Here is a 27,709-nt window from a genome sequence, read left to right on the forward strand (position 1 = left end):
TTACACAGAAAAATACAACATAGTACAATCATTAATAATTGCTTACCATATTTTTATTTTGAATTCTCTCTGAATACAATAGTCTACCATATAATCTCTATCTCATAGAAGGTGATGCATATCTTCAATACTACAGTCTGCATATATATAAACTGATCCAATGTCTTTTTGTATCACATATAGGTCTCAGACAGTAACCATATTTTATTTGCATACATCCTGCAATGCAGAAAAAGTTATTTTTTATTTACACACTTAAAACCTATTCCTCCGTTTAACTGAAGTCAATGGAAGTTTCATCACTGACTTAGAAGTAAAGTAATTTCAAGTGTTTAGGGCCTGCTGCAATCCCAGTGAAGTCAAAGGGAAATCTTTAGGGCTGAATCCAAGAGGCACCGAATTCGTCATAGTAGATGCTAATCCTTTTCACTTTCCATTGGAGACAACTGGTTGGGAGCTTTGGGACACAGCTCTTTCCTTTCTTAGAAGTCCGCAATAGCAACCAGAAACACACCATACTTCTGATAATCCTAATCTGCTGATGCTAATTTTATGACTGCATAGTAATCAGCTTCTCTTTCTACACCCCATTATCTGACTCCTGATTCTCAGATATTCTTATAGAACAAGATGAAAAAAGTAAAAGAAAAATGGGGACACAGACTCACTAGCACTATAAGGAGAATCTATTTAGTTACATATATATATTACGATATTCCTTCTAACGTCAACAAAAATCTCATGACAATTTAAATGAATAGAAAGCCCTACTGGACTACTCTTTACCAAACATGTGTAAGTAAATTAATATTTAAGTTATCAGTACATGGCTCTCAGAACCATGCAAGATGCTGCCTGGGTTTTGTAAAACCAATTAAAAAAAAGAATCTTTCCTTTGTACAGTTCTTTACTTCAGCTTTTGAGAAGAACTTGTCCATTGTCTACTGAGGACACTGGTTCAGAAATGACCCCTTCTTCATCATCTGCTTATACCAGCCAGGAAACTGGGGATTTTTAAAATGAACAATGTACATGTTTTGATGGAATTATTTGAACACTTCCACAACTAAAATCTTCTTAAAAATAAAGAGGTCTATCTGAAACACACAGAACCTTCTGTTCTCTCTGTCCAGCCCCATAAGTCACAGACACATATAGGGCCTAGCCTACAAATTGTGGAGAACATTAAGGACTTCATAATTCTGGCCTTAATACTACTGAAGTCCACTGAAGTCAATAGAGAGATAATCTGCCCACTTTGACAGCAGTGGAGTCTATACAACCCAATCTATACCAGTACATACAGAAATTAATAAAAAGGCATAAGTTGTTGTTTTTAATTTTAAAAAATTCTGTTTTCATAGCAAAGTTAAATGGACACAAGGATAATCATCTAGTTGCAGAAACTAGATATGCTGCTATACAAATCTTCAGACCATGAAGGCAGACTGTATAAATAAATCTGCTCAAATGTTAGAGCCAAGCAAGTTCCCAACTGAATTGCTTTGTGTTGTGTAAGTTCAAAGATCATTCATGGTACTTCAGAATTTAAAAATGTAGATGCTGATGCATGAACATGCTATTTTTGAAGGAACCCAACTTGTGAGAACACTAATATAACACAATGTAAATGAACAGTAATACAATAATAAAGACCCTGAAGCAAAGCAGTCTAAATTGCTTCACTCCAGTGATATCAGATTTTGAAAGTCTATATGCAACCCAAAGCTACTATGTGCTTTTACAGAATATAACTCCTGATTAGGATCCAGACATCAGTCCCTGTAGCTGGCTCAGACCATGCAAGAGAAGAAACAGAAGTTAAAATCCTAGCTCTACTAAAGCGAATGTGAGATTTGCCTCAAGTATCCTGGATTTCACCAGAATGAATCTATTTCTGCCCAAATAAACAAATAGCATTGATGGGTGTTTGAGAAATCACACAACCCAGGATTGGAGCTATAAGGCAACTAAGGAGACCATGAGGAAATCCCTCAGGATACAGATACTTTTTTCAGACAGACTTCCTCTTTCTTTGCACCTCAAGTGCTCTGATTACCTAAATACTGTGTCCAAGTGAGTGGAAGTGCATTCATTTTGTTTTCAAGATACATTGTTCTAAAATAGAAAAAAAAAATCTTTGAGATTTGACCGTCCAAAGGAAGGTTTCAAGTTCTCAGCCTGTCTCAAAGCTTTGAAGAGAAAAAAAAAATGCCCCAAAACTGATGAAACAATATGCTTTGAACCTATTTGAACCAGAAAAATGTTAGAAACTTTCAAATTTACTGAGAACATTTTTAACACAGTCTCTCTGTAACCTAGAATCCTGCAGAATGGATTTGCTCCTCTTCTCAATTAGAATTAGTTCACTTTCCACTAACCTTTCAGCAACAATGTTTTAAATGTTAATTCATTTACCAGGACTTTATTCTGGGCCCACAAATCAGTCACCCAATTCTTGAGTTTCAGAAATGTCAAATGTTTTCAAGTCATTCTAAATTCTCTGTTTTCTGTGCACACAACATTTCTGTGCATCGAATCCTAGTTTTCAAAATAGTCAAATACTTTTACTGGGTGGGTGCTTTTGAAAATATAACTGTTGCTATTTCATTGTTTGTATGTTAGGCTAAGATTTTAAACAATGACTAGCATTTTTGGAAAACAACCTAACATGCCTTCAATAGGTCTGGAAATAAAGTGTGAAATCATTTCCCTACAAAAAACTAGGAAACTTCAAAATACCTCAATTTGATTAAAAAATTGAAGGGTCCTTGAAAATGACACTATTAGAGCAACCATAAGATAAAAAAGAGAGACTTGTCTTCAAAAATACTAACTATTTGGTACCAAATCCTGTTCCCATGAAACTGATGAAGCCAATTAACCTCAGTGTGGGATTAGTATTCATCTTCAAAGATTACAAGTGTAAAGGACTAAATGCTTTTAAAAAGCATACATTAAGTTATCCTGTCAAATTAGGTAGTTGGAGGATGTTTTTTGCATACAGGAACAGAACAAACATCTTTTTTTTTAATCTGTTTGGTTACACACAAGTACATAATGAAGTGTCCATGGCTTTTCTCTAACGGCACTGCCTGCACCAAATACATATCTTAGAATGAACAAATGAAAATAGTTTTCTGGTTGTTTAACCCAAAATTTTCACTTGCCTCTGAAATACTCTCAGTGAAACTCAGCAAAGTTTAGAGAAACCTGACTGATTTACAACTGCAATCTAAGTATATTCCTCATCCAACTAACAAGGGCTCATTCTCTTTCTTTCTCTCTTTCTCCCATTTCTGTTATTTAATAGAGAAAACTAGGATGACTGTTTGCTGATATATACTCTTGTCAGAACTCCCCCTGAAGCACTGGAAGGGGATTCGCCAGCTTATGTATGGTTTCTTTAATGGATCAGTCCTATTCTTTCTGAAGCCCAGATAAATCAAACCTGGTTGCAGTGTCAGATATCACAACACTGCAACTACAGTTCAAGAGGGTTTTGCATCTGAGAATCATAGACTGCCTTCAATTTACACACACATCCAAAGGGGGTGTAAAAAGAAAGTGAGGTTAGCACACAGATCTAAAGCTAAACCAACTACACTCCCAAGCTAGCCAATCTGCCATTTCTGCAGCTTTGAAAAGGAATATTCTTTTAGTCCAGAAGTCAGCAAGTAGAGCAATATTTATGGGAATGCATTTGATTATCAGCAGCAACCTTTGTTAATCTATATTATTCTCTCCGCTCACCAGAGATCAGTACTTAAGACGCTAGTAAAAATGGCTTATAAGGAAGGCCTGGAACCCACTTGCACAAGTTCAAATCAAATACAAAATGGTGATTTTGCCGGATTTGTTACTGGACCTGGAGTAACCAAGTCACCATTTAAGTCCTAAGAGTTCAGCTCTTGGTATGTACCATAACAAAGTGCTATTAAATAAAATGAATGCATCTTAAATACAGAATGATGAAAAAAAGGTAAAAGAGCATTCAAAACATGTGTCATTAGTCCATTTGTGCTACGTCATAAAGGCACTGGAATTATGTCTTCCTGTACACGTGACATGCTGAGGAGTGTCCCATCTGATTCAAAGGTAATGAGCATTAAAAAAAAAGAGTATCCCTTTGGAGGAAAGGAAAAAAAAAAGATGTAGAATCATTTCATATTTTGTTGTGCACATCCAAAATCATCTCTAAAGAGTCCTCATTCTCCTCCAGAAATAAATATCAGGTGATTTGTTATGTTAACCACAGAGGAAGTACTAGATTTTCCAATCACCTCTGGCACAGCTTTATAGTACAATTGAAAAATTAGAACAGAGTCAATATTTTCAGAAAGCACTGGCAATGAGAGAGTTGTCTAAGTAAAGCTAGAATAGAAATAAGCACCTTTCACATACTCCCTTGGGACACTGAGAAGGTAATGGAGGTAGGAAGTACATAGCAGGGGTAGATACAGGTGATGGGCCAGTGGTGCTCAGATTCTTGCAAGATGTACCATCTCTGAGTGCTTCCCCACATAGCTCAGGGATGCCTACAATTTCCGATGAATTCCAGTGCCAGGGTTGCATGACGGGTGAAAGCAGTGGAACAATTCAACAGGCACTTCTTTAAAGGTAAGTCATGCTAGGGCCCATTTTGGGAAGCCCCTGGAAGTAGGTGCTGAGAAATTCTTCCCTTAGTTCAGTTCTTTCTGCTGCTGTGAGGAAAAGATAAAACGTGCTGGAGTCAGCACTGAGCCTTTCTTATTTGTTCCTTGGGAGTCTGTCTTGTGCTGGTGCGAGCTCCTCCCCTTCCAGGAGTCATAACTTCCACTGCTGTACATTGAACCTTTGCCATGAAGCTGAGATACATTGAGGCCAGGGCCATGGTGGAATGATCCTGGGGCAAGACCTGTGACTATGGCATCCTTTGATACTTCTGCTTTGGGAGAGGTGCCTGAGCTGGAGATAGTGTTAAGAGGGAAGGAATGGATAGGAGATTCAATTCCCCCTGGGGAAGAGCTCAGAACACCTGGAAACTTTATATTGCTGGACCCACTGGAGGGAGGCAGTACACTTACGGAAGAAGAGCGGTTTAGCAGCCTGGCTCCACTAGTTTCTTTTGGAACAGAGGCCGAAGATGGAGCACTGCTAACTACAGGTGGCTGCATGTAGAACAGTAACTTGGCTACTCCCTGAGTCCCCGTACTTGAACCTCCATTTGGTCCACTAGGTGGTGCTACTAGAATCAACTTCTGGGAGACTGGAGTTTTCTTCACTGTGGAGCTTGGGGATGAGCAGCCGGGGGTCTGTTCTGGGAAACATGTCTGCATGCCAGGGAGAAAGCTCCCTGAGGAGAAGCTCTGGTTTGAAGATGCATCACATGAGGAGCTGCTGAAAGAAGCTCTATGTGTAGAAAGGGACCTGGAAATGAAAGAAGATTTGTTGGATTCTCCTGAAGAGCTGGAGCTAGCTGAGTGCTTCCCCATATAGCTTAGAGTTGGCACAGAAAAGCCTGGGGTGTTGGGAGAACTGATCACAGCTGGGGTGCTGCTTCCATCTGATGAAGCGGAGGAATGGAATCTCAGAGCTGATTTATTGACCTGCTGGAGGCGGAAGCACTGGGGCACTGGGGAGGCAGACTTGCTGCTCTGCAGTTCAATGAATGGAGCTGAAGATGCAACGTTTTTCTGCTGCTTGTTGCTTGAGTAAAAGTCCTTCACCTGGGTGGCTGGCACAGATGTTGATAGTTGGAGCTCATGGCTTGATTGCTGCAGGCTATGATGGTTCTGGTTGGCCTGGCATGCACTGGGGAGTATATTACTAGGGGAGGCTTGGAGGGGCAGTTCCTTGTAACTGGAACTTTCTGGCTTTTTGTCTTGAAAGGACTGTTTTAATTCCAGTGCCTGCTGATCCAGGAAATTGAGAGGTGACTGGAGAGAGCTATCAGGAGACCAGGAAGGCAAAGAGCTGGATTTAGGAAAATTCCTGTTCTTTGAAGTGACGAGAGTTATGATGTTCTCTGAAGGAGGCTTTGGTGGACTGGGAAGGGTGAAATCAGGGCTCCTGTTCACTCTGCTGTTCAGCATAGCCAGCTCTTTAGAGACAGCTTCCAACGAAGAGGTTGGGTCATGAATTAAGTTTTCATCCAGGGAGTCACCCATACTGATGGCAGACAGACTGGAAGCACTATTAGGTACTTGGGATGCGCTGAGAGCCAAGAGCTCTTTGGTCTGGGTCCTGATGCCCAGGCCTGCTCCCTGGGGCTCCAGAGATGGAGAAACTGCATCATTCAAGTGGGTCAATGGCAAGGAAACAGACATATTTTTATCTGGCTTAATGGAACATTCTTTCACTTTCACCTTTGGAGGAGCCATCATTTTCTTCTTTACCAGGATGGATGTCAGGTGACTATGCACACTCTTTGTTTTCTTTAACAGTGTACTGGTCTGCATCCAGCCCTTAGGCCAGAGGGGTTTCACTTCTGTTTCTAGAAAAGTCTTCAAATAATCTGCCAGAGATTGAGCCTTATTCTTCTCAAGCTCATAGATGTCCACTTTGATCTTCACCACATGGCGAACCAGCTCCCTGAGTTTTTTGTTCCACTGAAATTTCTTTCGTGGTCCAATGATCCGTTTTTTTCCCTTTTTTTGGTCTTCTTCCACCTCAGAGCAAATCCAGTCTTTCTTCTTTTCCTTTTTCTCTTCCAGCATCTTAGCGAACTTGGCCTGGGTATGAATTTGGTACTCTTCCTGGTATTTTGCCATCTGTTCTGGAATTACCCTGCCAATAGCTTCCTTCAGTTTCTGGAGAGGGTCCTTTAGGCATTCACTCCACTCATAAAGCTTGTGGGCATGCTTGACCAGAGCATCTTTGCTGCAAGGAAGAAAGGTGGCCAGATAGGTATAGACTTCAGATTGGATCTGGCTGGTCAGATCCTGGGTCTGCAGTTCTATGTCTATTATGATGTTATTGATATCCTGGGTGAAGAACTGTTGTTTGTCTTCTGCAGCTATGGCAGCATGAATCAATTCCTTGATGCATCTTTCCAGTGGAGTGGGTAGTCCTTTTGGGAGGGAAGGTGGCTGTTTAAATTTCTGTTCCAAACCTATCCCAGAAGGGTCACTTCCATCTTTTGCATCATGACAGGGGCTTTTTTCTGTAGACTCACTGGGGAGCCACTCAATGTCTAGATCAGTCAATGAGTCTGTACCAGCAGCAGACAAAGCATTGTCACTGGCATGGCAAAAGAGCAAGGGATCAGACACTTCCAGTGGGGCAGGAGGTTCGGTTGGGCAGTGTTTTACAATCTGCTCTCCTCTCTTCGTCTGAGCTTCCTCTTCCTTCTGAAATTTGTGCAGCACCTCCTCGATGCTCAGCACTCCAGAAGATTCCCCCTTCTCCTCCTCCTTACTGACATTCAGCACCCTGAAGCCAGCTTTAGGAAACTTGGATTTTTTCAACTTTTTCTGGTCATAAGAATTGTCTTTCTTCTTCTTTTTCTTCTTCTTTTTCTTCTTTTTCTTTGTCATATTCTCATCTCCTTGTTCTGACTTCCGCTTTTTGGGAGATTTCTTCTTTTTCTTTTCAAAATAATCATTCTCTGAATCTGATGCTTGGTGGAAATGCAATGTTTCTGAGTTGATGTAAAATCCTCCATATTCTGTAGTTAGACAAGCTGGAACAAACTCATCATATGCTTCAGAATTATCAATGAAGGAATCTGATTCATCATACCCATATCCTATATCCACCAAGTCCTGCAAACGGTCTGTCCTGCGTCTCTTGCCACCATAGTTCTCTTCAAACTCCTGGGCAGGAGCTTCCACTTCATGTTTTTCTCTTTCCTCATCATCAAAGGAATCATCAGGGTATTTCCTCTTGGCTCCCGGTGAAGCACTTTGAGCTTTCTCAAGAAGCTCAGGGTAGAAAAACTCTGGAAACCTCTCATCATCAGGCTCAAAAAGATTAAGTGTGATGCGAACTGCTGGCTCACAAGTCTGTGGCTGCTCCGCTCCTGCCATATCCTCTCTCAAGAAATTACTGCTCAGTGGACCTGAGAGAGTAGTGAACTGAGCCCTCTTGGGTTCTGTCATGGTTATAACCAAGTCTCAGAAGTTGTCATGGAATAGTTTCCACTTGTTCAGGAAAGCTGTGATCAAATCTTGTTCACGTTCATAAAAGAGGATTTCAGCAAGAAGAACTTACAGAGAGATGTTAAGGATAAAGGAGAACACTGTCCAAGTTGCTGGGTTGGCAGTTTCCTTGAGAGATGACAAAACCTAGGCCTCTGAAAGCTAGCTGAATTTATCAAAGAGGGGCTGAACTTCTGAGCAGAAATACCTCTGAAGTGGCAGTCCCCTATGTCTTAACTTCTGTCCATCCGTAATGTTACACCTTTTAGCGCTGTGCAACACCACCTCCATGAACTGAAGACCAGAGAAAATGAGCTGGTGAAGAGAGAAATCTTCACCGAGCCAAAGTTCTACTCTGACCCAAGATGCTTGCATCATAAAGGTTGCTCTGGGTTACTGCATCCTGCATCAAAACGTTGCTCTCACTGGCAGTTGGTTGGCTAGGAGACGACCCAAACACACTGCTAGGCACTGACATGTTAACCAGTATCTGATCCCAATACCAGATCACATCCATGTCAAAAGAGCAGCACTCATGAGACTGCTTCCTATGAAAGGCTTCCAAATTGTTAGCGGTGTTACTGGTTTGGCCACCTCTGCCCACTCCTCAGTTAATTCACCTTTTTTTCCCAGTGCCATCAGTTGGATGTTGACCAGATGTCTCCACCACCCATATGTAGTCTATTTCATAGTGGCAGAAAGAGGCTGATGCACATCCTGTACCACAGAAACTAGCCATCTGTCTGCCATCACATTTTTAACTTTCATACCTCACTGTGAGTCAGAGAAGCCACTAAATGCATCAGAAAACAAGGATGCTTGTCATGATGAGCCATCCTAGAATGGATCTCCAAGTTTTGACAACTTTAGTTTCTGTATTAAGCTATCACACATTTCTTCCAAACAAAAGGTGTATTTTATAATGCTGTATTGCAAGGGTAGGGAACCCCTGGCATGCATGCCAAAGCATGGCATGCAAAGGTGTTTTGCTTGGCACACGCTCCCCAGGGCAGACAGCAAGGGAGCTATGAAGGGCCCAGTCCTTGTTGTGCTACTGTAGCCCTGATTCTTTCCCCACTGTCTGCCTCATGGCATGCATGCACCCACTGCCAGCAATGAGCTGGGCTGGACCCCAGTGCATCTGTGAGCAGTCCAGGCTCCGTGGCAGGCAGCAAGGGCCTACCTAGAGCCTGAGCAGGCTATAGCAGGCAGCCATGAGGCTGCAAGCAGCTGCACTGGGGTCTGCAGAGCCCTGGCCCAGCTCATTGCTGGTGGCAGGTGCACATGCACCTCAGGACAGATGTGGGGAAGGGGCTGGAGCTGCACTGACAAGGATCCTTGATAACAAGGATTGGACTTCTCACAGGTTCCCCACCATCTGCCCCTAGCACACCAACATCTTATGAGTCAAGGATGTGGGGGTTTTTGGTACTCTGCCCAAAAATGTTACCAACCCATGGTATATATATATATATATATATATATTATCATGCCCAAATAATTATTAGTCGTAGGGAAACTAGGGGTTGGCATTGAATGGCCTATGGCCTGGATATGGTCTGCAAATAGTTTTAATCTAACACTGGGGAATTGATGGGGAAGTACAGATAGGTGACTGCTCTGGCAGGTGTAGACTTGTGGCCCATGGTGGGGTGCAGGTCTCAAATAGTGGTCTGCACTAGCAAAAGGTTGTTCACCTCTGGTCTGTATCATCAAAACAGAGTAATGCTTGAATTCAGTAAAAAAGGAACAGCATATTCTCTACACTCAGGAAACTAAGTAGTTTTGTAAGCCATGCTTATTTTATTTTAAACATTATAAAGCAGAAATACATTGCCATCTTTATTCCCCTACACAAAACACAAACAGAATTTGTTTGTAATGGAATCTACAGGGAAAATTTTGAAGAGATTCATTCTCCTAAACTTACAGATAAGAAGAAGGGCTTCTGCTCTGCCACAGTCATTCTGGGTCACTGTAATTTGCATAAGTATCAATACAAGGACCACTCCCTTCGATCACCAGCTGCTTCTACAGTAGCTTATTCAGGCTTAATTCCTTTCCAGAACACACAGAAAATTTTAAGGCCTGTTGCAGACTATTTTGTGGATGAATAATGTGGGCATAAAAGGCATAGTGCATGTTGTAAAACATTTTCAGTGTTGTCCTCAAATCCTTAAGCTTTTTTGGATAGCCCCAACATATCCTAAAGTGGTCTGCAGAAGTTATAAGTACTATAGTATTGTATCCTCCATGCCCTACTTAGAAAATACAACCAGCCAGCCAAACAAAAGTACATTTAGCCATTATAAGCACTAGGTAACCATTTACGTTATATTATATCTCTATTTTCCCTCTAAATGTGAACAATGCATAAGCCCTTTATAAAATTTTACCCTAAGCAACATAACACATACAGTCAACCTAATGTGCAATAAAACCTATATAAGACATTAGTCCAGCATGAGTTAAGTTTATTTTGGCACTGTGAGGAGTCATCTTTACCAATGATTTTTGAAATTACACTTTTATATAAAAGTATACTTTTATGAAAGGCATTGATTGACAGCATTGCAGGCCAAAGTTCTCTATGTAGCAGAAACAGATGACGTATCAGTTTATTAAAAAATTCCATGGAGCTAATGGAGAAAATGATGCTGTCTCTACTACTATCCCTTATCCATTAAATCCAGTTTTTCCTCAGGGGCATATCCTAAATACTGAGGGGTTCCTGAATGGATTAGAAAAGGGGAAATTATTTTGCTAAAACACATTTGACTCCCTATTCTCAGATATGTTGTTGGAAAACCATAGTGTCTATTTACAAGTCTCAATATGGTTATCTATTGCTACAACATTATTTATTGCACATAAAAAGCCACTATATATGACATCATATTTTCTAATCAAACTAAAAGCAACTAAAAGCTATATATCTTGTATACTCAAACATTTCCTGGTTAAAACAGACATTTTAGTGGCATAATTATTGGAGAATCGTTTGCCATACCTATTGAAGTAGCAGGGGTAAATTAGGAGGAACTTTTTTACAACTTCTCCATTCCCTTATTTTAAGGGGGGGGGGAGGGGTGTGGGAGGCAAAGTTCTCTAGGTAGATGTGATATCTTTTATTAGACCAACTAAATAGTTAGAAAAAAAGTTATTTGCAAGCTTTCAGGTACACCCTTCATCATCACACACTTATAGATACGCACAGAAAAAAAATGAAAGTGTTCTTATTTATTAATTCCCATCTCAAATTTCTTTAATTTGAATGTTTGTGAGTCTCTGCCACTTATCTCAGAAAGAAACAGGATGAGCATTATCTCGCTACTCTCCATCCCTAACACACATACATTTAATGGATTCAAAAGGAAACACCAAGAAATGAAAGTGTTCCATTACTTTGGAAAAGCAATTTTAACCCATTTCTAGCCCCTGGAGACTATGCAATTCCTTCACTTGTGTTCACCTTCTTTTATTTAATTACAGATGAGATTATTTTCTAAAGCTTTTAGCTAGGCCATGTTTCAGAAAATAGATGGGTGGGAGTGGGGATTAGGCGGGGAAAGGAGGGGAAGAAAAGGGGGAGAAATGGGATAATGCACGTTAGGTTCTGTGGGGATGGTGTATGGTTTTATTTATTTATTTAGCGATATTATTACTTATTACTGGCTCATCTACAACCAAAAAGTAAATGGACCTGTTTGCTATGGTTAGTTGTGTCATTAAAAAGAAAATTGGAAAGTCTTACATGAGTAATTCACTGTATAATGATAATATCTTTCATATAATTACTTTGAATACCACAACAGAGAAGTTAAAGGCTTATCACAGTTTTAAAGATGTTCCTTTTAAATGAAGAAAAAACACAACACATAAGTACCTGTACCTATTTAAAAGAACTCAAGTAAGGGTTTTGATTTGTATTCTAGAGAACACAAGTAGCACCCTGAAGATGCCAGTTTGATTACCCATGAAGGCAACTTAACAGAGATCCATTCTGAAATTCCCCTAAATTTGGGGTTTTTGAACCCGAAAGTTTGCTTAAAAATTGTTCTCCAAGTATTTAAGTTGGTCTAATAAAAGATATCAGATTCACCCAAAGAACCTTGTCTGCCTAAACTTTGGTGAGCATTCGATCAATTAACATGCAAGGGTGTAGGTTCAAAGCTCATCTTCAAATTGATCCTCAGATATCTTCAGGGTATTATACTGGGCAGCTACAAACAGTCCACATTCCATTTTCCTTATGCCAGACTAAAATATTTGGGGCAGAATTTTATTTCATCTAGTGGTTGAATGAAATGCAGCTTGCAACCAACTCTGAGTTACCTGACAAAAGTTCAGGAATGATTCATTACCCCTCTGGGTGCACAGGTGCCCCCAGTATAGAAACAGAATTACCCTTCAGAGGCGCACAGACATCTCCCTATTCCTATAGCAAAAAGCCATATACTTAATTTCAATGGCAGAATGCTTCAAGAAAGCACACATGCATCATAACCTTAGAATTATGCATACTTTTAAATACAATAGCTTTCCAGGTGCTTTCACAATAAAACTTGGGAGGTTCTTTGTTCCTGTCTGTAATGTATGTATCTTTCACTAATACAAGATATAGACAAAATAGTGGCCTCTCTTTTGCTGGCTACCTGAACTATAGGCTTCTGGGCAGCAAGTAAAAGCAGGGCTCCAGAGAGTGTAATCCCAGTATAAGACTTCCATTTCAGAGCAAATGGCAGTCTGGGAAGCAGTCACAGAGCAGGGAGATAAAACCTGCTTCCTGGTTTAGTCCAGGAACAGATCACCAATGCCAGGTTCCTTGCTCAATGCTTCTGGCAAAGCTACAATTCAACCCTAGTTAAGTTTTTCTACCTTTTCTCACATTCACCAATACCCATGTTTCACAGATAGTCCCATTGTCCTGAGTTACGATGCTGGAAAAAAGTCAGTGAAACAAAAAAATTGAAGAGAACATTAAAAAAAAAACAAACTGCTTTGACTGAGCTGCTATTAACAGCTCTCACATTTTATCTGTGGAATAAAAAAACTTTGTAAACTAAATCTTACGTTATGTTAGTTGATCAGAAAAAAATACATAATTAACTAATTCATTTGTTTGAGAAAGAGCATTATTTCCAGTACTAATAAACTATTAACACGCTAACTGAGCATCTTTTTCTATTTTATGGTACTATGTACCACTATGGGATTAGCACACATCCTAAAGTTTGGACACAATGACAAACAAGGAATAATTTTCCGATGCTAATTGACTCTTGTTAACATAAGCACTGCATAATCATAACCCTTCCAAGGATGCATGGTGAAGGTTGATGCATCAGCATTGTATGCATAACAGCTTATTATTATTACTGTTATTAGTAGCAGCAGTAATATTTTCAAGAGGCTGAGTTGGGTTTGAAAGGAACGAAGCAGGATGGGAAGGTGTAGCATTTTCCTTGTAATAAAAACCACCAGGATGGAATTACTTGTATAAGAAAACAGGTACAATTTGGCCACCATTCAGACAGTATGTTGCAGAAATACACCTTCTTTCAAGTGTATGCTACAGTGTGCTCCATGTTCTTGAATTGAATAGTGTGGCCATCTGAACTTGGGATGCCTTTGAGGCCCAGTGTAGGCTGAGCTTCACATATGACTTGCAAATGTGATTTTCCTAACACTGCTTGGCCCTATCCACATAGAAAATTAAGCTTAAGTATAGCCCTTAACTAGACTCATCAGTTTAATGAGAAGATTGCCTGGAGTAATACAGTGACTTTTTTCCTTGTTAAGCATGTGTTGACAGAATTAGGGGCTTGGAAAATCCACACAGAGATTTTCATATTCATTAAGTACTAAAGGAATAAAATATATGAAAGAATGGCACCTTTACAAAAGAATGGGTTTAAGGCCTCAGTCTGCAATGGGCCAGGCAGCAATAGGAAGCATCTCCTTTTCTGGGAATTGAAAGTATTATCGCTGATGGCGTTCAGTGCTTTGCAGAATAACTTAACAGGTCTTTTTCCATTACTAGATTCTCTGAGTCCATGAATAAAAAAAAAAAAGAAAAAAGAGGCAGGCGTAAAAACAAAAGATTTGTGGCATTTTTCGCTGCACCACAACCTGATCCTTTAAAATCATTTTGTAGAATAAAATAGTCAAGCAACTCTTTCCTTTTAGAAAATTGATCATAAAGAGTCTTTATAGGGTCCCAGAGGTTCTTAAAACAGAAAAGGCATTAGTCTGAGATGCTATGTAGATCACGTGCCATTCCTTGGCTCACTCTCATGGGGCTTATGGTTCAAATGACACGACATGCATCTCTGAATAGTCTGGCACAATAGACAGCCAAAGCAGCATTGTCGGTTTTCTAGGAAGCCACAGATTCAGTCTGGGATTTACCTTTAACTGTCACAGGTAAGAAGTGCCAGATAATCAAGTAGTTCCAATGAATTAAAGGATTGGAAAGTGCTTTATCTGCCTTGACACTTGCACAGACTTCATTTGCTACAATACTGTACTGGTAACAACAAGATGTAAATGTTAGATGATTTTATATGCCCATCCTCTCTAACCACCCAAAATGGACCCTGGAAAAATCCTGAACAGCAATATACTCTGTATAGTTCTTTGGCTTTAGAAAAAAGAAATATGTTTTCTATTTATAGATCATATGGTGAACGGCATTGTGCATAATAACCTGTGCTTTCCAGATCTGGAACTTCCTTTGCAGCAGAGTTCAAAAGGCCTATCGTTGGGAAGCAATTGCAGGTGGGGGCTGCCAACTTTGACCTTCACTGTGCTAACCTAGTTTTATTTTATATTTCTGTGATCCAGCTAAAGTCATTGTGACTACATGAAAAAACATAGGTAGTTAATTGGATTTTGGGAGCTATTAGACTATACCAACTTTTATCTGGAGGATAACCTGGTCTCAGGTTCCAGTACTTTAAGAAACAGGAGCATTTTTTTTACTGGCTTTTCATCAATTTTCAAAATTTAATTTACCTTTTTATAAATCATAGATGTGGTAAAACTATTTTGTTTGCTACATTTTACACAATGAAATATGATTTTATATGCATTTATTTCTTCAAGAGAGGAAATAAAGAACAATCATACATAATGGAATGGGAGCGTGCTGCTGTCTGGGAAAAAAACCAGAATAATCCACAGTAGAACTAGACTGAAAATAAAAAATGATTGTAATGCCAAATTAACATTTAAGTGTCTTTCAGAAAGTGTATATTTTGATCTCGGAGTCAATATGGTGTTATTAATAATATTTGAAGGTAGTGACTCCAGCCCAGTTCATAGTCACTTTGAGGAATGGGGTATACCACGGGGTGTCAGAGATACAGTTTGTGGGCCTGTGGAGCTGTATCTGACTCTGAGTGCTGACCCATGGACAAGGTATGCCAGATGGCCCTAGACACTGCATGTGACACCCACTCCAGCTCATATCTCAGAGCAGTAGAGTGGCCCCAGAGCATACGGTGGCCATTCTGGAGTCATGCAACACAGCCCTGGAGCAGCCAGGACAGGACCATGCTGCATGCAGCACCAACGTCAGCCACTCCAGGTCATGCACTGGATCCAGAATGTGGATCCAGTCTGGTCTACATACCAATCCCAAGCCACTCATCTGGCCTGAGAAGTCATTGGACACACAGACGTGGCAGGGCAAGGAACGGAAATCATATTTCCCAAGTCCCAGTCTTGCCTCGTAACCACAAGAACATCTTTTTCCTTAGGAGCAGCAGCAATGAGTTGCAGGACTATTCTTCTGACTCTCGGTTCTTGAAAATAGTTATTCTTGTGGTGACCTTTATAAGCATACAAACAATTCTACTGAAACCAATGGGACCACTCATCCGCTTAAAATCAATGTGTACACAAATCTCCGCATTGCTGGGACGTTAGTTTTCATAATGAAATGCTGAACATCCTTAAAGCAAGATCATAATTTACTGTTAAGAAGCAAGAGGAAGTAGGGAGAAAGAGTGAGGATTAGATATTTGAAAGCAAATCCAGGACTTTTTAATATAATATTCTTCAAAATAATGATAATAATTATTATTTCAAAATTCATATAACATGGTTCAGATGTCTTCACAATACACATAAAGCCTTTATTTCTTAAGATTAAGATTCTTATGCAAATTTTATTTTAAGTAGGAAGGGAAGTTTTCTGCCCACAAGCAGTTAGACCAGCCTTACCTTTAATAATTTTAAGTTTCTTTCCCCTCAGCCTGACTTTTCGTCTCTCTCATTTTCTTTCCTGTGTCTCTGAGATTAGACTTGCAACATAGCAGCTCCTGCTGAGAGGCACAGGTAGGCATAGCTATTTCTGCTTTCTGTCTGCTCTGGGTTCTCATTAAATCAGTAACTATGGGAGAGGCCCCAGAATACCTGAATTAGTTCTCAACAAAACAGAAGGTTTTTTTCAATTTATGTCCTACAGAAAAAAAAGTGGAAACTATGTTTATTGAAAACAGAAATACAAACTTAACTAAGGTCAATCTAATTTACTTACTATGGAAGGGATTCTTAAACCCTACTGAAAAAAAATGAATGGTTTGAAGGACTAAGATTATAAATTGATATTCAGTGCATCCATTTTTTTTCTGTCTACAATCCATGCAATTGAAAATGCAACAAATTAGAGTATGCCCTGCATATTAAGAAATTAACAATATATTAGTTTTGCTTCAATGAGAGTTATCTTACATTAAGCAACAGTAGCACTCATTTTTCATTTAGTAAATTAAAATGGACACTCATAACATTATTTAATTTCAGAATTCAGAAAACTACAAATGGTTCTTAGAAATGAATGAACTTAAATCAGGATTTACAAACTGTTAAATTTACCAGGAATAAGACAGATTTATTGGGAACTATAATACATGGAGTGCCACAGTTCCTAAAAATTTGGGGGGACACGCACAACATTTTAAAATTGCAGTAATTCGTAAGAAAAAGGTGAATGTGGTTAGGCACTTCAGGCTTGGGGCCTAACATTTGGGTACATCTCCATTCAATTTGTAAAAGCATTGTGATCTGGACAAATTCTGAACCATGAATTATTACAGGTAACTGTCAATGTGATCAATGTCAAGATTGATTTAAATTAAACTACAGAAACAAATTAACTGATTTTCCAAAGTATTCAGCTGTTCCCATGTCAATGGTCAGTGTTTTGGAAAAACAAGACTTGTACTAGCACCCTGTTTTTATAATACCCAGTGGAATAACAAGCAGAGTTGGTACCTGGGGCAAAACCTGTGCAGGGAGGGGTCCACATGGGTTTTAGGAGTTGGTGGACAGCAAAGGAATGCATGGTTTCATAAGCAGAGGGTGGAGAGGGACAGAAGTTTTACCAACATCAGAAACTCCTAAACAATTCCCAATTGTTCTTAGAGACAGCAGCTAGGGACTATTTTGGAGTTCCCTACATGGGTATGCTGCTGCAATGTGGACACTGGGAGACTAGGATGTCATTCTGGTGCAACTGATAAATTGGCACCTGGGACAGATGCCTCTCTTCCCCAGGCCTAGTTACACTAGTAACCATACCTATGGACTTAATGTGAATATATCTGCAGGTAGCTAGCTCAGTGCAGGATTACAGCATTAAGACACCTTTTTTTGTGTGAACCTTATTCAGTGAAAACAACAAAAATAATTGTGGTGGTGGTTAGAGTGATGCTGTACCTGTAAAGGCCCAGGAAATATGCAAGAGAAAAGGATTTTTGTGAACGAAATCTTAGTTCAATAATAAGGCATCAACCATCAAAATCTTTGCTTCTTGCAAAATAAGCATTTGTTTTTAGAAGATATCACACATTTATTTTAATATTTATTTTTCTTGAATTTGCATCTCAGTGAAGAGCAGCATTCCTTCTTTTGTACGTACTCTCCTTTTCCATATGTATTAATTTAATATGGGTTTGATGTACCAAAAAGGTATTGTTTTGATGGACCTATATTTAGTAGCCATTATTTCATCTGCATTGTAAATGTATGGAAATAGTTTTCACGTGTATACTGGGTCTAAATATTTTGTTGTAAAATACTTTTATGTATTTTAAATGTGTAATAACTTATTTGGCACAATGGCTGTGTTTACACGTGTTACTAAGGTACGTGAATAAACTGCAGAGCTTATTGCTCTGGATTTTATTGCTCATGGGTGTGCTGTTTGAACATTCTCCTGGGAGTAATTAACTGTTGGTCCCTGTCAACAGCTGTGGAGGGGCTGGCTGCAGCATGAGGGAGCTTCAGCATGGGGCTAGCAGGAAGGCAGTCCCCGCACAAAAGTACCCTCATGCAGCAGCCAGCCCTTCCAGAGTCTACACATGGGCTGCTGTTGAGTTTTTTTACTCAACAGCAGGATAGCACTTGCATTTACAAGAATTATGCTGCTGTGGAGTAAATTAGTTTACTCTAACATAGTAAGGTTAGACTTAGTAAACATCTTATGTAGGTACACCCAATGGGTATGAAAAGCTGGTTAATACCTAGAAGTATTTTTAAGCAATCTTTTAAGACATGAATTGTATAAGGACTGTCTAATCAAAGATTAAGTCTCATCATCAAACTCAGGAAAATCTGAGAAAACGTTTATAACATGGAAAAACAATCAAGATTACGTGTGCTCTTCCTTTAGGGTTTTTTTTATTTTTTAAAAACCCAACTAGTATTACCTACTGGTTTTTATTTCTTCAGAAGTCACCAAATCGTTAATAATTCTTTATAAGGAAGTGTCCCTACTGAGATGCTATCAATAGAGCTTTTATAGAATCCTGAAGTAACTCTGTTAAGAATGTGTAAAAATAAATAGTTGGACTGTGATGATACTAGAGGTCCAAAAAACTTATTGTCATTGTTGGACCAAATTCTCTACAGCCATAATTCCAATGAAGTCAGTGTAGTCACAAAAGATAATTTGTCTGGTTACTTATGAATCTCTCAAAAGTAGGGTGACTATCCATCTCAGTGGGAAATATGAGACATCTGGGGCACTGCCTCCTCTCCCCCCATCCCTCTTTTTCTCCTTCAAAAGTAAGAGGCATGCTGCAGGGAGAGGTGGAGGTGCAGTGGTATGCTGCAACGGGCAGCCTGCTTGGCTGCTTTTCCTGGGGTACCATGCCACTTCCCTCTCAGACTGCACCCCGTCCCTGGGATATTCATTTTAATCTGTGCCCCATGCCTGGGACCAGCCACCAAAATCTGAGCCTGTCTCAGGAAAAATGGAATGGATGGTCACCATACCTAAAATACATCAGGTATTTTACATCAAAGGTAAACTGAAAAGTCCATGCCCTTAGGAACATAAAACACAGAATTTAGATATGATATACCAAAGAGGGAAATGGGTAGGGAGGAACAGTATTATAAAAAATAAGAGCAGGTATACTTTCCACAGAATATTATTTTCAAGTTAGTATAGTAAATCTGTTCATGTCTTGTACAATGTTATTCACAAAAACACAACACAATATCAGTCATATTTGAATCATACCCCTCCTAAGAAAATTTACTAATGTCAAAAGATGTAGATAATTAATTCAAATTACTAATTCATTTGTCAGGTACAACTTTTAATTACTGCTTTTAATTAAATAAGAATGCCAAAAGAAGTATTTTAGAACTCAGTTATACATTTTCCTGGGGGTAATATGTCAGAGTTTTATGCCCGTTAAAACTAAAGCAAATAACAAAAATCAAAAAAACTTCAACAGTAACACTCAGCTTAAGCTGAAAAATGTGGGGAGAAAAAGACCGACAAGATCTCAACTGAAAGAAACAACTATTTGCTAAACCAAAGAGCAGAAAGTTCTCCACACATTTGTAATATAAAAGGATTGGGCAGTTTTCATGTTTGGCCACTATCCCCTTTTTCCACCATTAATAATTTGTTCTCTAAGTGTAGTGGCTAGCTTTAGCATCATCAATCTATTTATTAGGGCTGTGTGAAATTTTAGCAGCTGTTTCATTTTGGAGGTGTTTCAGTTCCCAAAACACCACATCTAAATTGAATCAGAAGGCTCCGAAACATTTCCAAAATGTTTTGGAGAATTTCAGAGTTTTGGAGCTAGGCTTGCAGGGAAACAAAAAGTAAGAAGAGAGAGGGGAAGTGAGGTGGGTGGGAAGGACTGCTTTGATATTGACATGTAGCTCCCGGTTTGATTCTCCAGCTCTCTGATCATTCCCAGAGCTTTTCCTCGGGGGCCCGGGCCCTGATCTGCACAGAGGGTTTTAGCAGGGTGCTGCTGCAGGCTGGAGCCAGTGGCAGCCACTCAGCGCAGCCCACACCAAGCGCTGGGAAGACGGTGGTGCTGCTGCTGGCCCCAGCCTGCAGTGGCAGCCAGCTGAAATCCAGCGCACAGATCCGGGGGCCTGCGTCCCCTGGGAAGAGCTGGAGAATCGAACGGGGGGGGCTGGGCAATCCCTGCTGCGCGATCTGGCTCTGAAGGGAGCAGAGATCCACCACGGGGTCTCCTCCCTGCCGCTGCCTTTCCCCTTGCAGCCCCAGATCTCTGCTCCCGGCAGAGCCAGGGTTGCCCTGCCACATGACCTGACTGCCGAGAGCAGAGATCCGCGCCGGGGTCTCATCATCGCTGCTGCCCACCCTGTGCAGCCCCATGTCGCCGGAGCAATGCGGGGCGGGCAGTGGAGGTGAAGAGACCCCCAGCGCAGATCTGTCACATGGCAGGGACCAGCAGGCTTGCTTACAGCTCTGCGCTCCTTCCCTGCCCTGACCCGGCATGATAGGGATCAGAGATCCACGTGGGAGTCTCCTCACCTGCACGGAGGGCAAGGGCCCTCCCTCTCCCCTGGATGAGCCACCCACGGCCCTGTCCTGCTCCCTGCTGGGGCCCTGCAGCCCCTGGCCCTAAGCCCCACCTGGCTGGGTAGGGCCATGAGAAGCTTCCTTTGCAGTCTGTTTAAAACAGATTCAGAGGAGATTCGGAAAAACAGATGCAGCTGAAACAAAACAGGACAGTGATCCAAAGAACTGAAGCAAATCACCTTCCTCCAAAATGGCCAAATCCAAAACCAAATCGAAATACAGCCATTTCACACAGCCCTACTTTTATTCTTCTCTGAAGATATGCGGTATCTCCTCCAGACCAACTTGCTTTAAAACTGAGAAGCCACATAATTAAATCCTCAGTGCATCACGGGTGGATTTTCTTGTTTATTTTCATCCCTACTTCTAGGATATCTACCTCCAAGGTCAGTAGTCCAAAAGATGATTTATTGGGCACATAATAGAAGATGAGAAATATAAGGTTTATGTCAATAAATGATTCCTACCACTGACAGTATAAAGCCTTGGAGAGGTAACTTCATAGAGTGACTGTTTCTACTTTGAATGCTATTTTGGGGCTTCAAAACATGGCAGTGGCTCTAGCTGGGAGTTTTCAGACAGGTCAATAGTCCTGTGCCAAACTACATTGACAACTTGAACCTTCATTGAAAAACACTATAGGTAATGCAGGTATAATAAAGAGCTCCCATTTTTTTTTACCCTGGAGAAGAAATACGATGTACTTTGGTTCCTCCTTACAGCAAAAATAACGAATCATCTGCTTCATCTCATAAATACAAATGCTCCTAATAGCCACTTTATTTTTGGCCCATGCCTCAAGGGTCCACAGTAATTATTCATCAGTTGTTTAGACACACAGCCCCAGAGGGCACTTGGTTCTTACTCTTGATACATTATGAAAATTGTATGGCACAGTAACTAGAGTAACAGGCAACGTACACTCAAAAAATACTGGCATTATGAAACTAGTAATTCAGCCTTTTCTGCAACCTGATGTTTCTGTTGGATTGCTAACATATATTTTTACTTTCCTAAAACCTCTGGCAATTTTATAACACCCTGAGAAAATGAGTACAAACAGTCAATGCGCAGTACACACTGTATTTGATTTCACTGAACATACTGCATTAGACCTTTAAAGGCATTTGATGACGACTCTGGATACCTTAAAATTAATTAAAATTGAAGTGTTCTTCACAGAAAACATTATAAGTCATCCCTAAAACATCACGCTAGTTATTACATTCATAAAGTTATTTAAACCTTTTTGAACTTCTAGAGAGAGAGGGAATTATTGTGCCTGTCAATCAAGGAAACTTCCTATAATTGTTATCTACATTGTTCCTCAAGGCTCCAACTCCCTACAGATTCTCTGACAGTTTTGACTGTGCTCCCTATAGGATTCAGTTTTGGTACTAATGGGATGCTGTGTTTAAAGTGTATTAAAATCTCCACTCAGCCTCACACCTCTACACTCAAATTAAACAGAATTTCAGTAGTACAACTGTTTAAACAGAATTTTAATGGCAGACATTTTCAGTTTACTTTATTTCTGAACCACCAACCAGCATCCACTGACTTTCCCTAGTATGTATTTATCTACTGTTTATTTTTCATTTGGTGTGGTGGCGTTGATGGCATTTGGCGCACAAAATTCCTATTTCATAGGACTGCATGGATAACAATCACTGGTTAAAAATCCTGTCATAACCCATGGAATTTGAAACTACTGTCTCACTCTGTCCAAGGAACTCTCGCTTAGTTTCTGATTTATCTATAAAAAAGGAACTACATAAAGTATTTACACACAAACTCATTACTTCGAAGCAAGAAAAGGATGTGGATTTATTCCAAGTCGGCTCTTTTCCAGTAACTACCCATATATAGGCTCTTATACTACAGTAGCTTAGCCCTCTTTCATCAAGTCAGAGCCTACCACTGCCCTCCATGGTCTTGACTTCTATTTCTGCCTTTTCTCCCTTCTTTGTCTACACATTCGTGTAATGCCAGACACAACTAGACACCAACCTTGGGGTCCTTGGAACCTCTACTGCAATATGAACAACTCATATAATACTAACCTCAATTAGTTCTTCTGCCCAGTGAACCTCATTAACTGGAAGCAGAAGAGCAAGTGGACCGACTCTTAAGTTAGTGAAGGGGGCCACCAGGGACAACTAGATACAGATACTACTGCAGTACAGAAATTAATGGCAGGTTTCCACATAGATTCATAGATGTTAGGGTCAGAAGGGACCTCAATAGATCATCAAGTCCGACCCCCTGCATAAGCAGGAAAGAGTGCTGGGTCTAGATGACCCCAGCTAGATACTCATCTAACCTCCTCTTGAAGACCTCCAGGGTAGGGGAGAGCACCACCTCCCTTGGGAGCCTGTTCCAGACCTTGGCCACTCGAACTGTGAAGAAGTTCTTCCTAATGTCCAATCTAAATTTGCTCTCTGCTAGCTTGTGGCCATTGTTTCTTGTAACCCCCGGGGGTGCCTTGGTGAATAAATACTCACCAATTCCCTTCTGTGCCCCCATGATGAACTTAAAGGCAGCCACAAGGTCGCCTCTCAACCTTCTCTTGCAAAGGCTGAAAAGGTCCAGTTTCTCTAGTTTCTCCTCGTAGGGCTTGGTCTGCAGGCCCTTGACCATACGAGTTGCCCTTCTCTGGACCCTCTCCAGGTTATCCGCATCCTTCTTGAAGTGTGGCGCCCAGAATTGCATGCAGTACTCCAACTGCGGTCTGACCAGCGCCCTATAGAGGGGAAGTATCACCTCCTTGGACCTATTCGTCATGCATCTGCTGATGCACGATAAAGTGCCATTGGCTTTTCTGATGGCTTTGTCACACTGCCGGCTCATGTTCATCTTGGAGTCCTAGGACTCCAAGATCCCTTTCCACCTCTGTGCCACCCAGCAGGTCATTCCCTAGGCTGTAGGTGTGCTGGACATTTTTCCTCCCTACGTGCAGCACTTTGCATTTCTCCTTGTTGAACTGCATCCTGTTGTTTTCTGCCCACTTGTCTAACCTAACCAGGTCTGCTTGCAGCTGTTCCCTGCCCTCCGGCGTGTCCACTTCTCCCCATAGCTTTGTGTCATCTGCAAACTTGGACAGAGTACATTTCACTCCCTCGTCCAAGTCGCTGATGAAGACATTAAAGAGTATCGGTCCAAGGACCGAGCCCTGCAGGATCCCACTGCCCACACCCTTCCAGGTTGAGACCGACCCATCCACCACGACTCTCTGGGTGTGACCCTCCAGCCAATTTGCCACCCACCGGACTGTGTAGTCATCCACATCACAGCCTCTTAACTTGTTCACCAGTATGGGGTGGGATACCGTATCGAAGGCCTTCCTGAAGTCTAAGTATACGACATCCACCCCTCCTCCTGTGTCCAGGCGTTTCGTAACCTGGTCATAGAAAGAGACTAGATTGGTCAGGCACGATTTGCCCGCCACAAACCCGTGCTGGTTTCCCCTCAGCATAATTTGCCCTGCCAGGCTCTCACAAATGTGAGCCTTGATAATTTTTTCAAAGACTTTGCCAAGGATGGAGGTGAGACTGACTGGCCTATAGTTGCCCAGGTCCTCCTTCCTCCCCTTTTTGAAAATGGGGACCACGTTAGCCCTTTTCCAGTCCTCCGGGACTTGGCCCGTGCGCCACGAGCGTTTGAATATTCCTGCCAGTGGCTCTGCAATGATGTCGGCCAGTGCCTTCAGCACCCTCGGATGGAGCTCATCCGGGCCTGCCGACTTAAAGGCATCCAGTTCTTCCAAGTGACTCTGCACCACCTCAGGATCTACGTATGGAAGTCTGGCGCCTTGCTGCTGCCTCTCTACAACCCCAGTGAGAGACTTGTCATGCCCCTCACTTAGGAACACTGAGGCAAAGAACTCGTTGAGGAGTTCAGCCTTGTCCCCCCTGTCTGTCACCAATTGTTTCTGCCCATTTAGCAGGGGTCCTATTCCTCCCTGGGCCTTCCTTTTACTCCCAATATATCTAAAAAACAATTTCTTGTTGTCTTTTACTTGGGTTGCCATCCTCAGCTCCATGGTAGATTTGGCCCATCTAACTGCCTCCCTACAAGCACGAGCAGAGGAGGTATATTCATCTTTAGTGATCTCACCTTGTTTCCACTTTTTATGTGCTCCCCTTTTGGCCTTTAGGCTGCCCTGGATTTCTCTGGTCAGCCATGGAAGACTCCTGGCCCCTTTCCCTCTTTTGCCTCGCTCGGGGATCGTCTTGCTTTGTGCCCGAAGGATCGTTTCCTTAAGGCACAGCCACCCTTCTTGGGCTCCCATCCCTTCAAAACTCCTATTCTGCAGTGCGTCCTTGACTAATCGCTTGAGTGCATTGAGATCAGCTTTCCTAAAGTCTAGCACTTTCACCCTACTAGTTACCTTACCCACTCGACGTCTTATGTTGAATTCTATTATTAGGTGATCACTGTCTCCCAAATGGCTACCGATCTGGAGGTCCCCTATCATGTCATCCCCTGTTGCCAATACCAGATCCAGTATGGCATTCCCCCTAGTGGGACCATGCACCTCCTGTGTCAGGTGGAGGTCCTGTTTAGAAGCCTGCGTGAGCGATGGGACCTTGCTGTCTGCGTCTCCCAGCAGATGTCCAGGTAGTTTAGGTCCCCCATGACTACCGCCTCTTTAGCTTTTATGGTCTCCGAGAGTTGCCTCAGGAGCCCCGCATCTATTTCTTCCCCTTGGTGTGGGGGTCTGTAGCAGACCCCTACCACCAAATCCCTTTCTCCTTGCCCCCCATGTAGCCTAACCCACAATCCTTCTACTTCCTCAACCTTGTCATAGTTATCAAGACAAGGAATTTAACCCTGATCAATCTCTAATACCATAGGAGTGCAAAACGAAGATCAGAATCTAGGTTTGGTATTTATTTTTTGGTAGTGGTAGGGGATGTCTTTCTGGGTTTTTTCATTGCGTGCATGTTTATTTCAGAAGGCAGAAATGAAATGTTGATTTCATAAAACCCTAAGGCCCAAAAGCCTGACTCAAAACTCATACAAGTAGACTGGGGGGGTTAACGATCCAGTCAGTGGAGTCAGATAATCCTTCTTCTTGTGCTGCCCGTGGGTCTTAGACTCATGGCCAGTATGCAGGGCACTCCAGAAGGCCCTGTACACCATATGCAGTATCTGCTCCAGCTCCCACCCCAGAGCAGCAGAATGGCCACTGTGTGCTGCTCCAGGGCCCTGCTGAATGTGACTACTATGGTGGTGGCTCTGGGGTCATGCAGCAGGACCATACCACACATGGCACCCACTCCAGCTGCTCCATGACACTCCCTGGATCTGGAATGGCTGGCAGGGCTGGTCTGTGGTACTAGTCTGGTTTGGTTCAATCCAGTCTGTGGACCAGCTCCACATCACTCATCTGGCCTGCAGCACTGAATTAATTTGACACCTTTGAAGAAGATGAACAGACCCCCAGAAATTTAATTCTATTTTGGATTAGGCCTTATGTTTAGCAAAAATTCTTTGCTAAAGCTAGCAGCCATAGAAATATCAATAGTTGTCCAGTAGATCATTTTCCCATGAAAAATCTAAATCTTGCACATATATTTTTCATAAAATTGTTATGAACATATGAAATGTTTTTCTGGTACATGCCCACAGTTCTTCTAATCCAGTTTTTTTGCCTCTGATACTGGCCAGAATCAGATAATTCAGAGAAAAGGGCAAAAAACCTCTCAAGAGGGAAATTTAGAACAATCTTCCATTTAGTTCCTATGTACATATCCCTTGTTTTTTTAGGTGAGTTTGGGTCTGAACAGTGATCCAGTTCCGCTGTGAAGATGCAAATCAAGCAAGCAAACAGAAAAGAAAATAAATTAGTAGGCACCAGCAGAATTAAATTGGTCTTTTGCATGATTTCTTAAAATAATTTGCTCATATTTGATAGACTTAAATCTGCTTTGGTCTCTGCAGATTACTTCATGTCTGAAATATACACAGATGAATGAAGAAAGATTAAACATTTTCTTTCTGTGACCTATAACAATATGCTGAAACTTTAATTATTATGTTAATTCAAGCACTGGACCCAGTGGATTTATTATATCCCAGAAGCTAATATAATCTACTCTGAAGTGAAATCTGATAAATAGTTGCATCCCTATATTTTCATCTGCAAATATCCAGGCAGAGTAAATAGGATTTATAACCTAAGTATAACATTTTACGAAGATCTAATTGGATACGGCCAGTTTCGGCGCCCCTTCCTCATGGTGGTGAGTGGCTAGTCTGAGAAGTAGAGTCAATGGGACTACTTACATGACAATGTACTCACAACTTAACTCTTAATTGTTACTTTCTCCCTTTCATCTCCAAGCCTTCTCAAGCAGAAATGCTACTTACTAAACTAAGCTCACTGCTGTACCAGACAGGACCTGTCATTTCTTATTCAGAGATGTCATTCTTAAAATTGCTCTGGAGCTCGGATGGCTTGCAATTCCAGTTTCACCACAGTTCAGCAGCCGATACTTCATTAGAGATTAGAACTAGCATAACTGGAAAAGAAGGTATTACCAGCAGTGTGCGAGGGCTGCCCAAAGCTCATGGTTAAGGAGGAGATATAAACACAAGTCTTAACAGTTGTAAGAATCAATACTGGAGCCTAATAATCTAATCTTTATAAGGAAACAGCTTAATCGGCTTCTGCAGATTTGCAAATCTGGCTTTTGGGGCCAATTCTGAGACTGAA

General features: G+C 41.2%; 2 protein-coding genes across 18 annotated transcripts in view; both read right to left on the bottom strand.

Annotated features, from left to right (window-relative positions):
- The window catches only part of NRXN1 (neurexin 1), a 1,201,358-nt gene that overhangs the window by 779,033 nt on the left and 394,616 nt on the right, over positions 1 to 27,709 (bottom strand). The window lies entirely within an intron of this gene.
- On the bottom strand, positions 48 to 8,422 carry LOC102569071 (ubinuclein-1). Its single transcript, XM_014601110.3, has one exon. The coding sequence runs from the start codon at positions 8,079 to 8,081 to the stop codon at positions 4,683 to 4,685; it is 3,399 nt and encodes a 1,132-aa protein (XP_014456596.1). The 5' UTR covers positions 8,082 to 8,422; the 3' UTR covers positions 48 to 4,682.

This window comes from Alligator mississippiensis, chromosome 1 (genome assembly GCF_030867095.1).
Source record: "Alligator mississippiensis isolate rAllMis1 chromosome 1, rAllMis1, whole genome shotgun sequence".
Lineage (NCBI taxonomy): Eukaryota > Metazoa > Chordata > Crocodylia > Alligatoridae > Alligator > Alligator mississippiensis.

Bases quoted from the DNA above. Each gene is read 5' to 3' on its own strand.
- LOC102569071 (XM_014601110.3), bottom strand. From the start codon at position 8,081: ATGACAGAACCCAAGAGGGCTCAGTTCACTACTCTCTCAGGTCCACTG.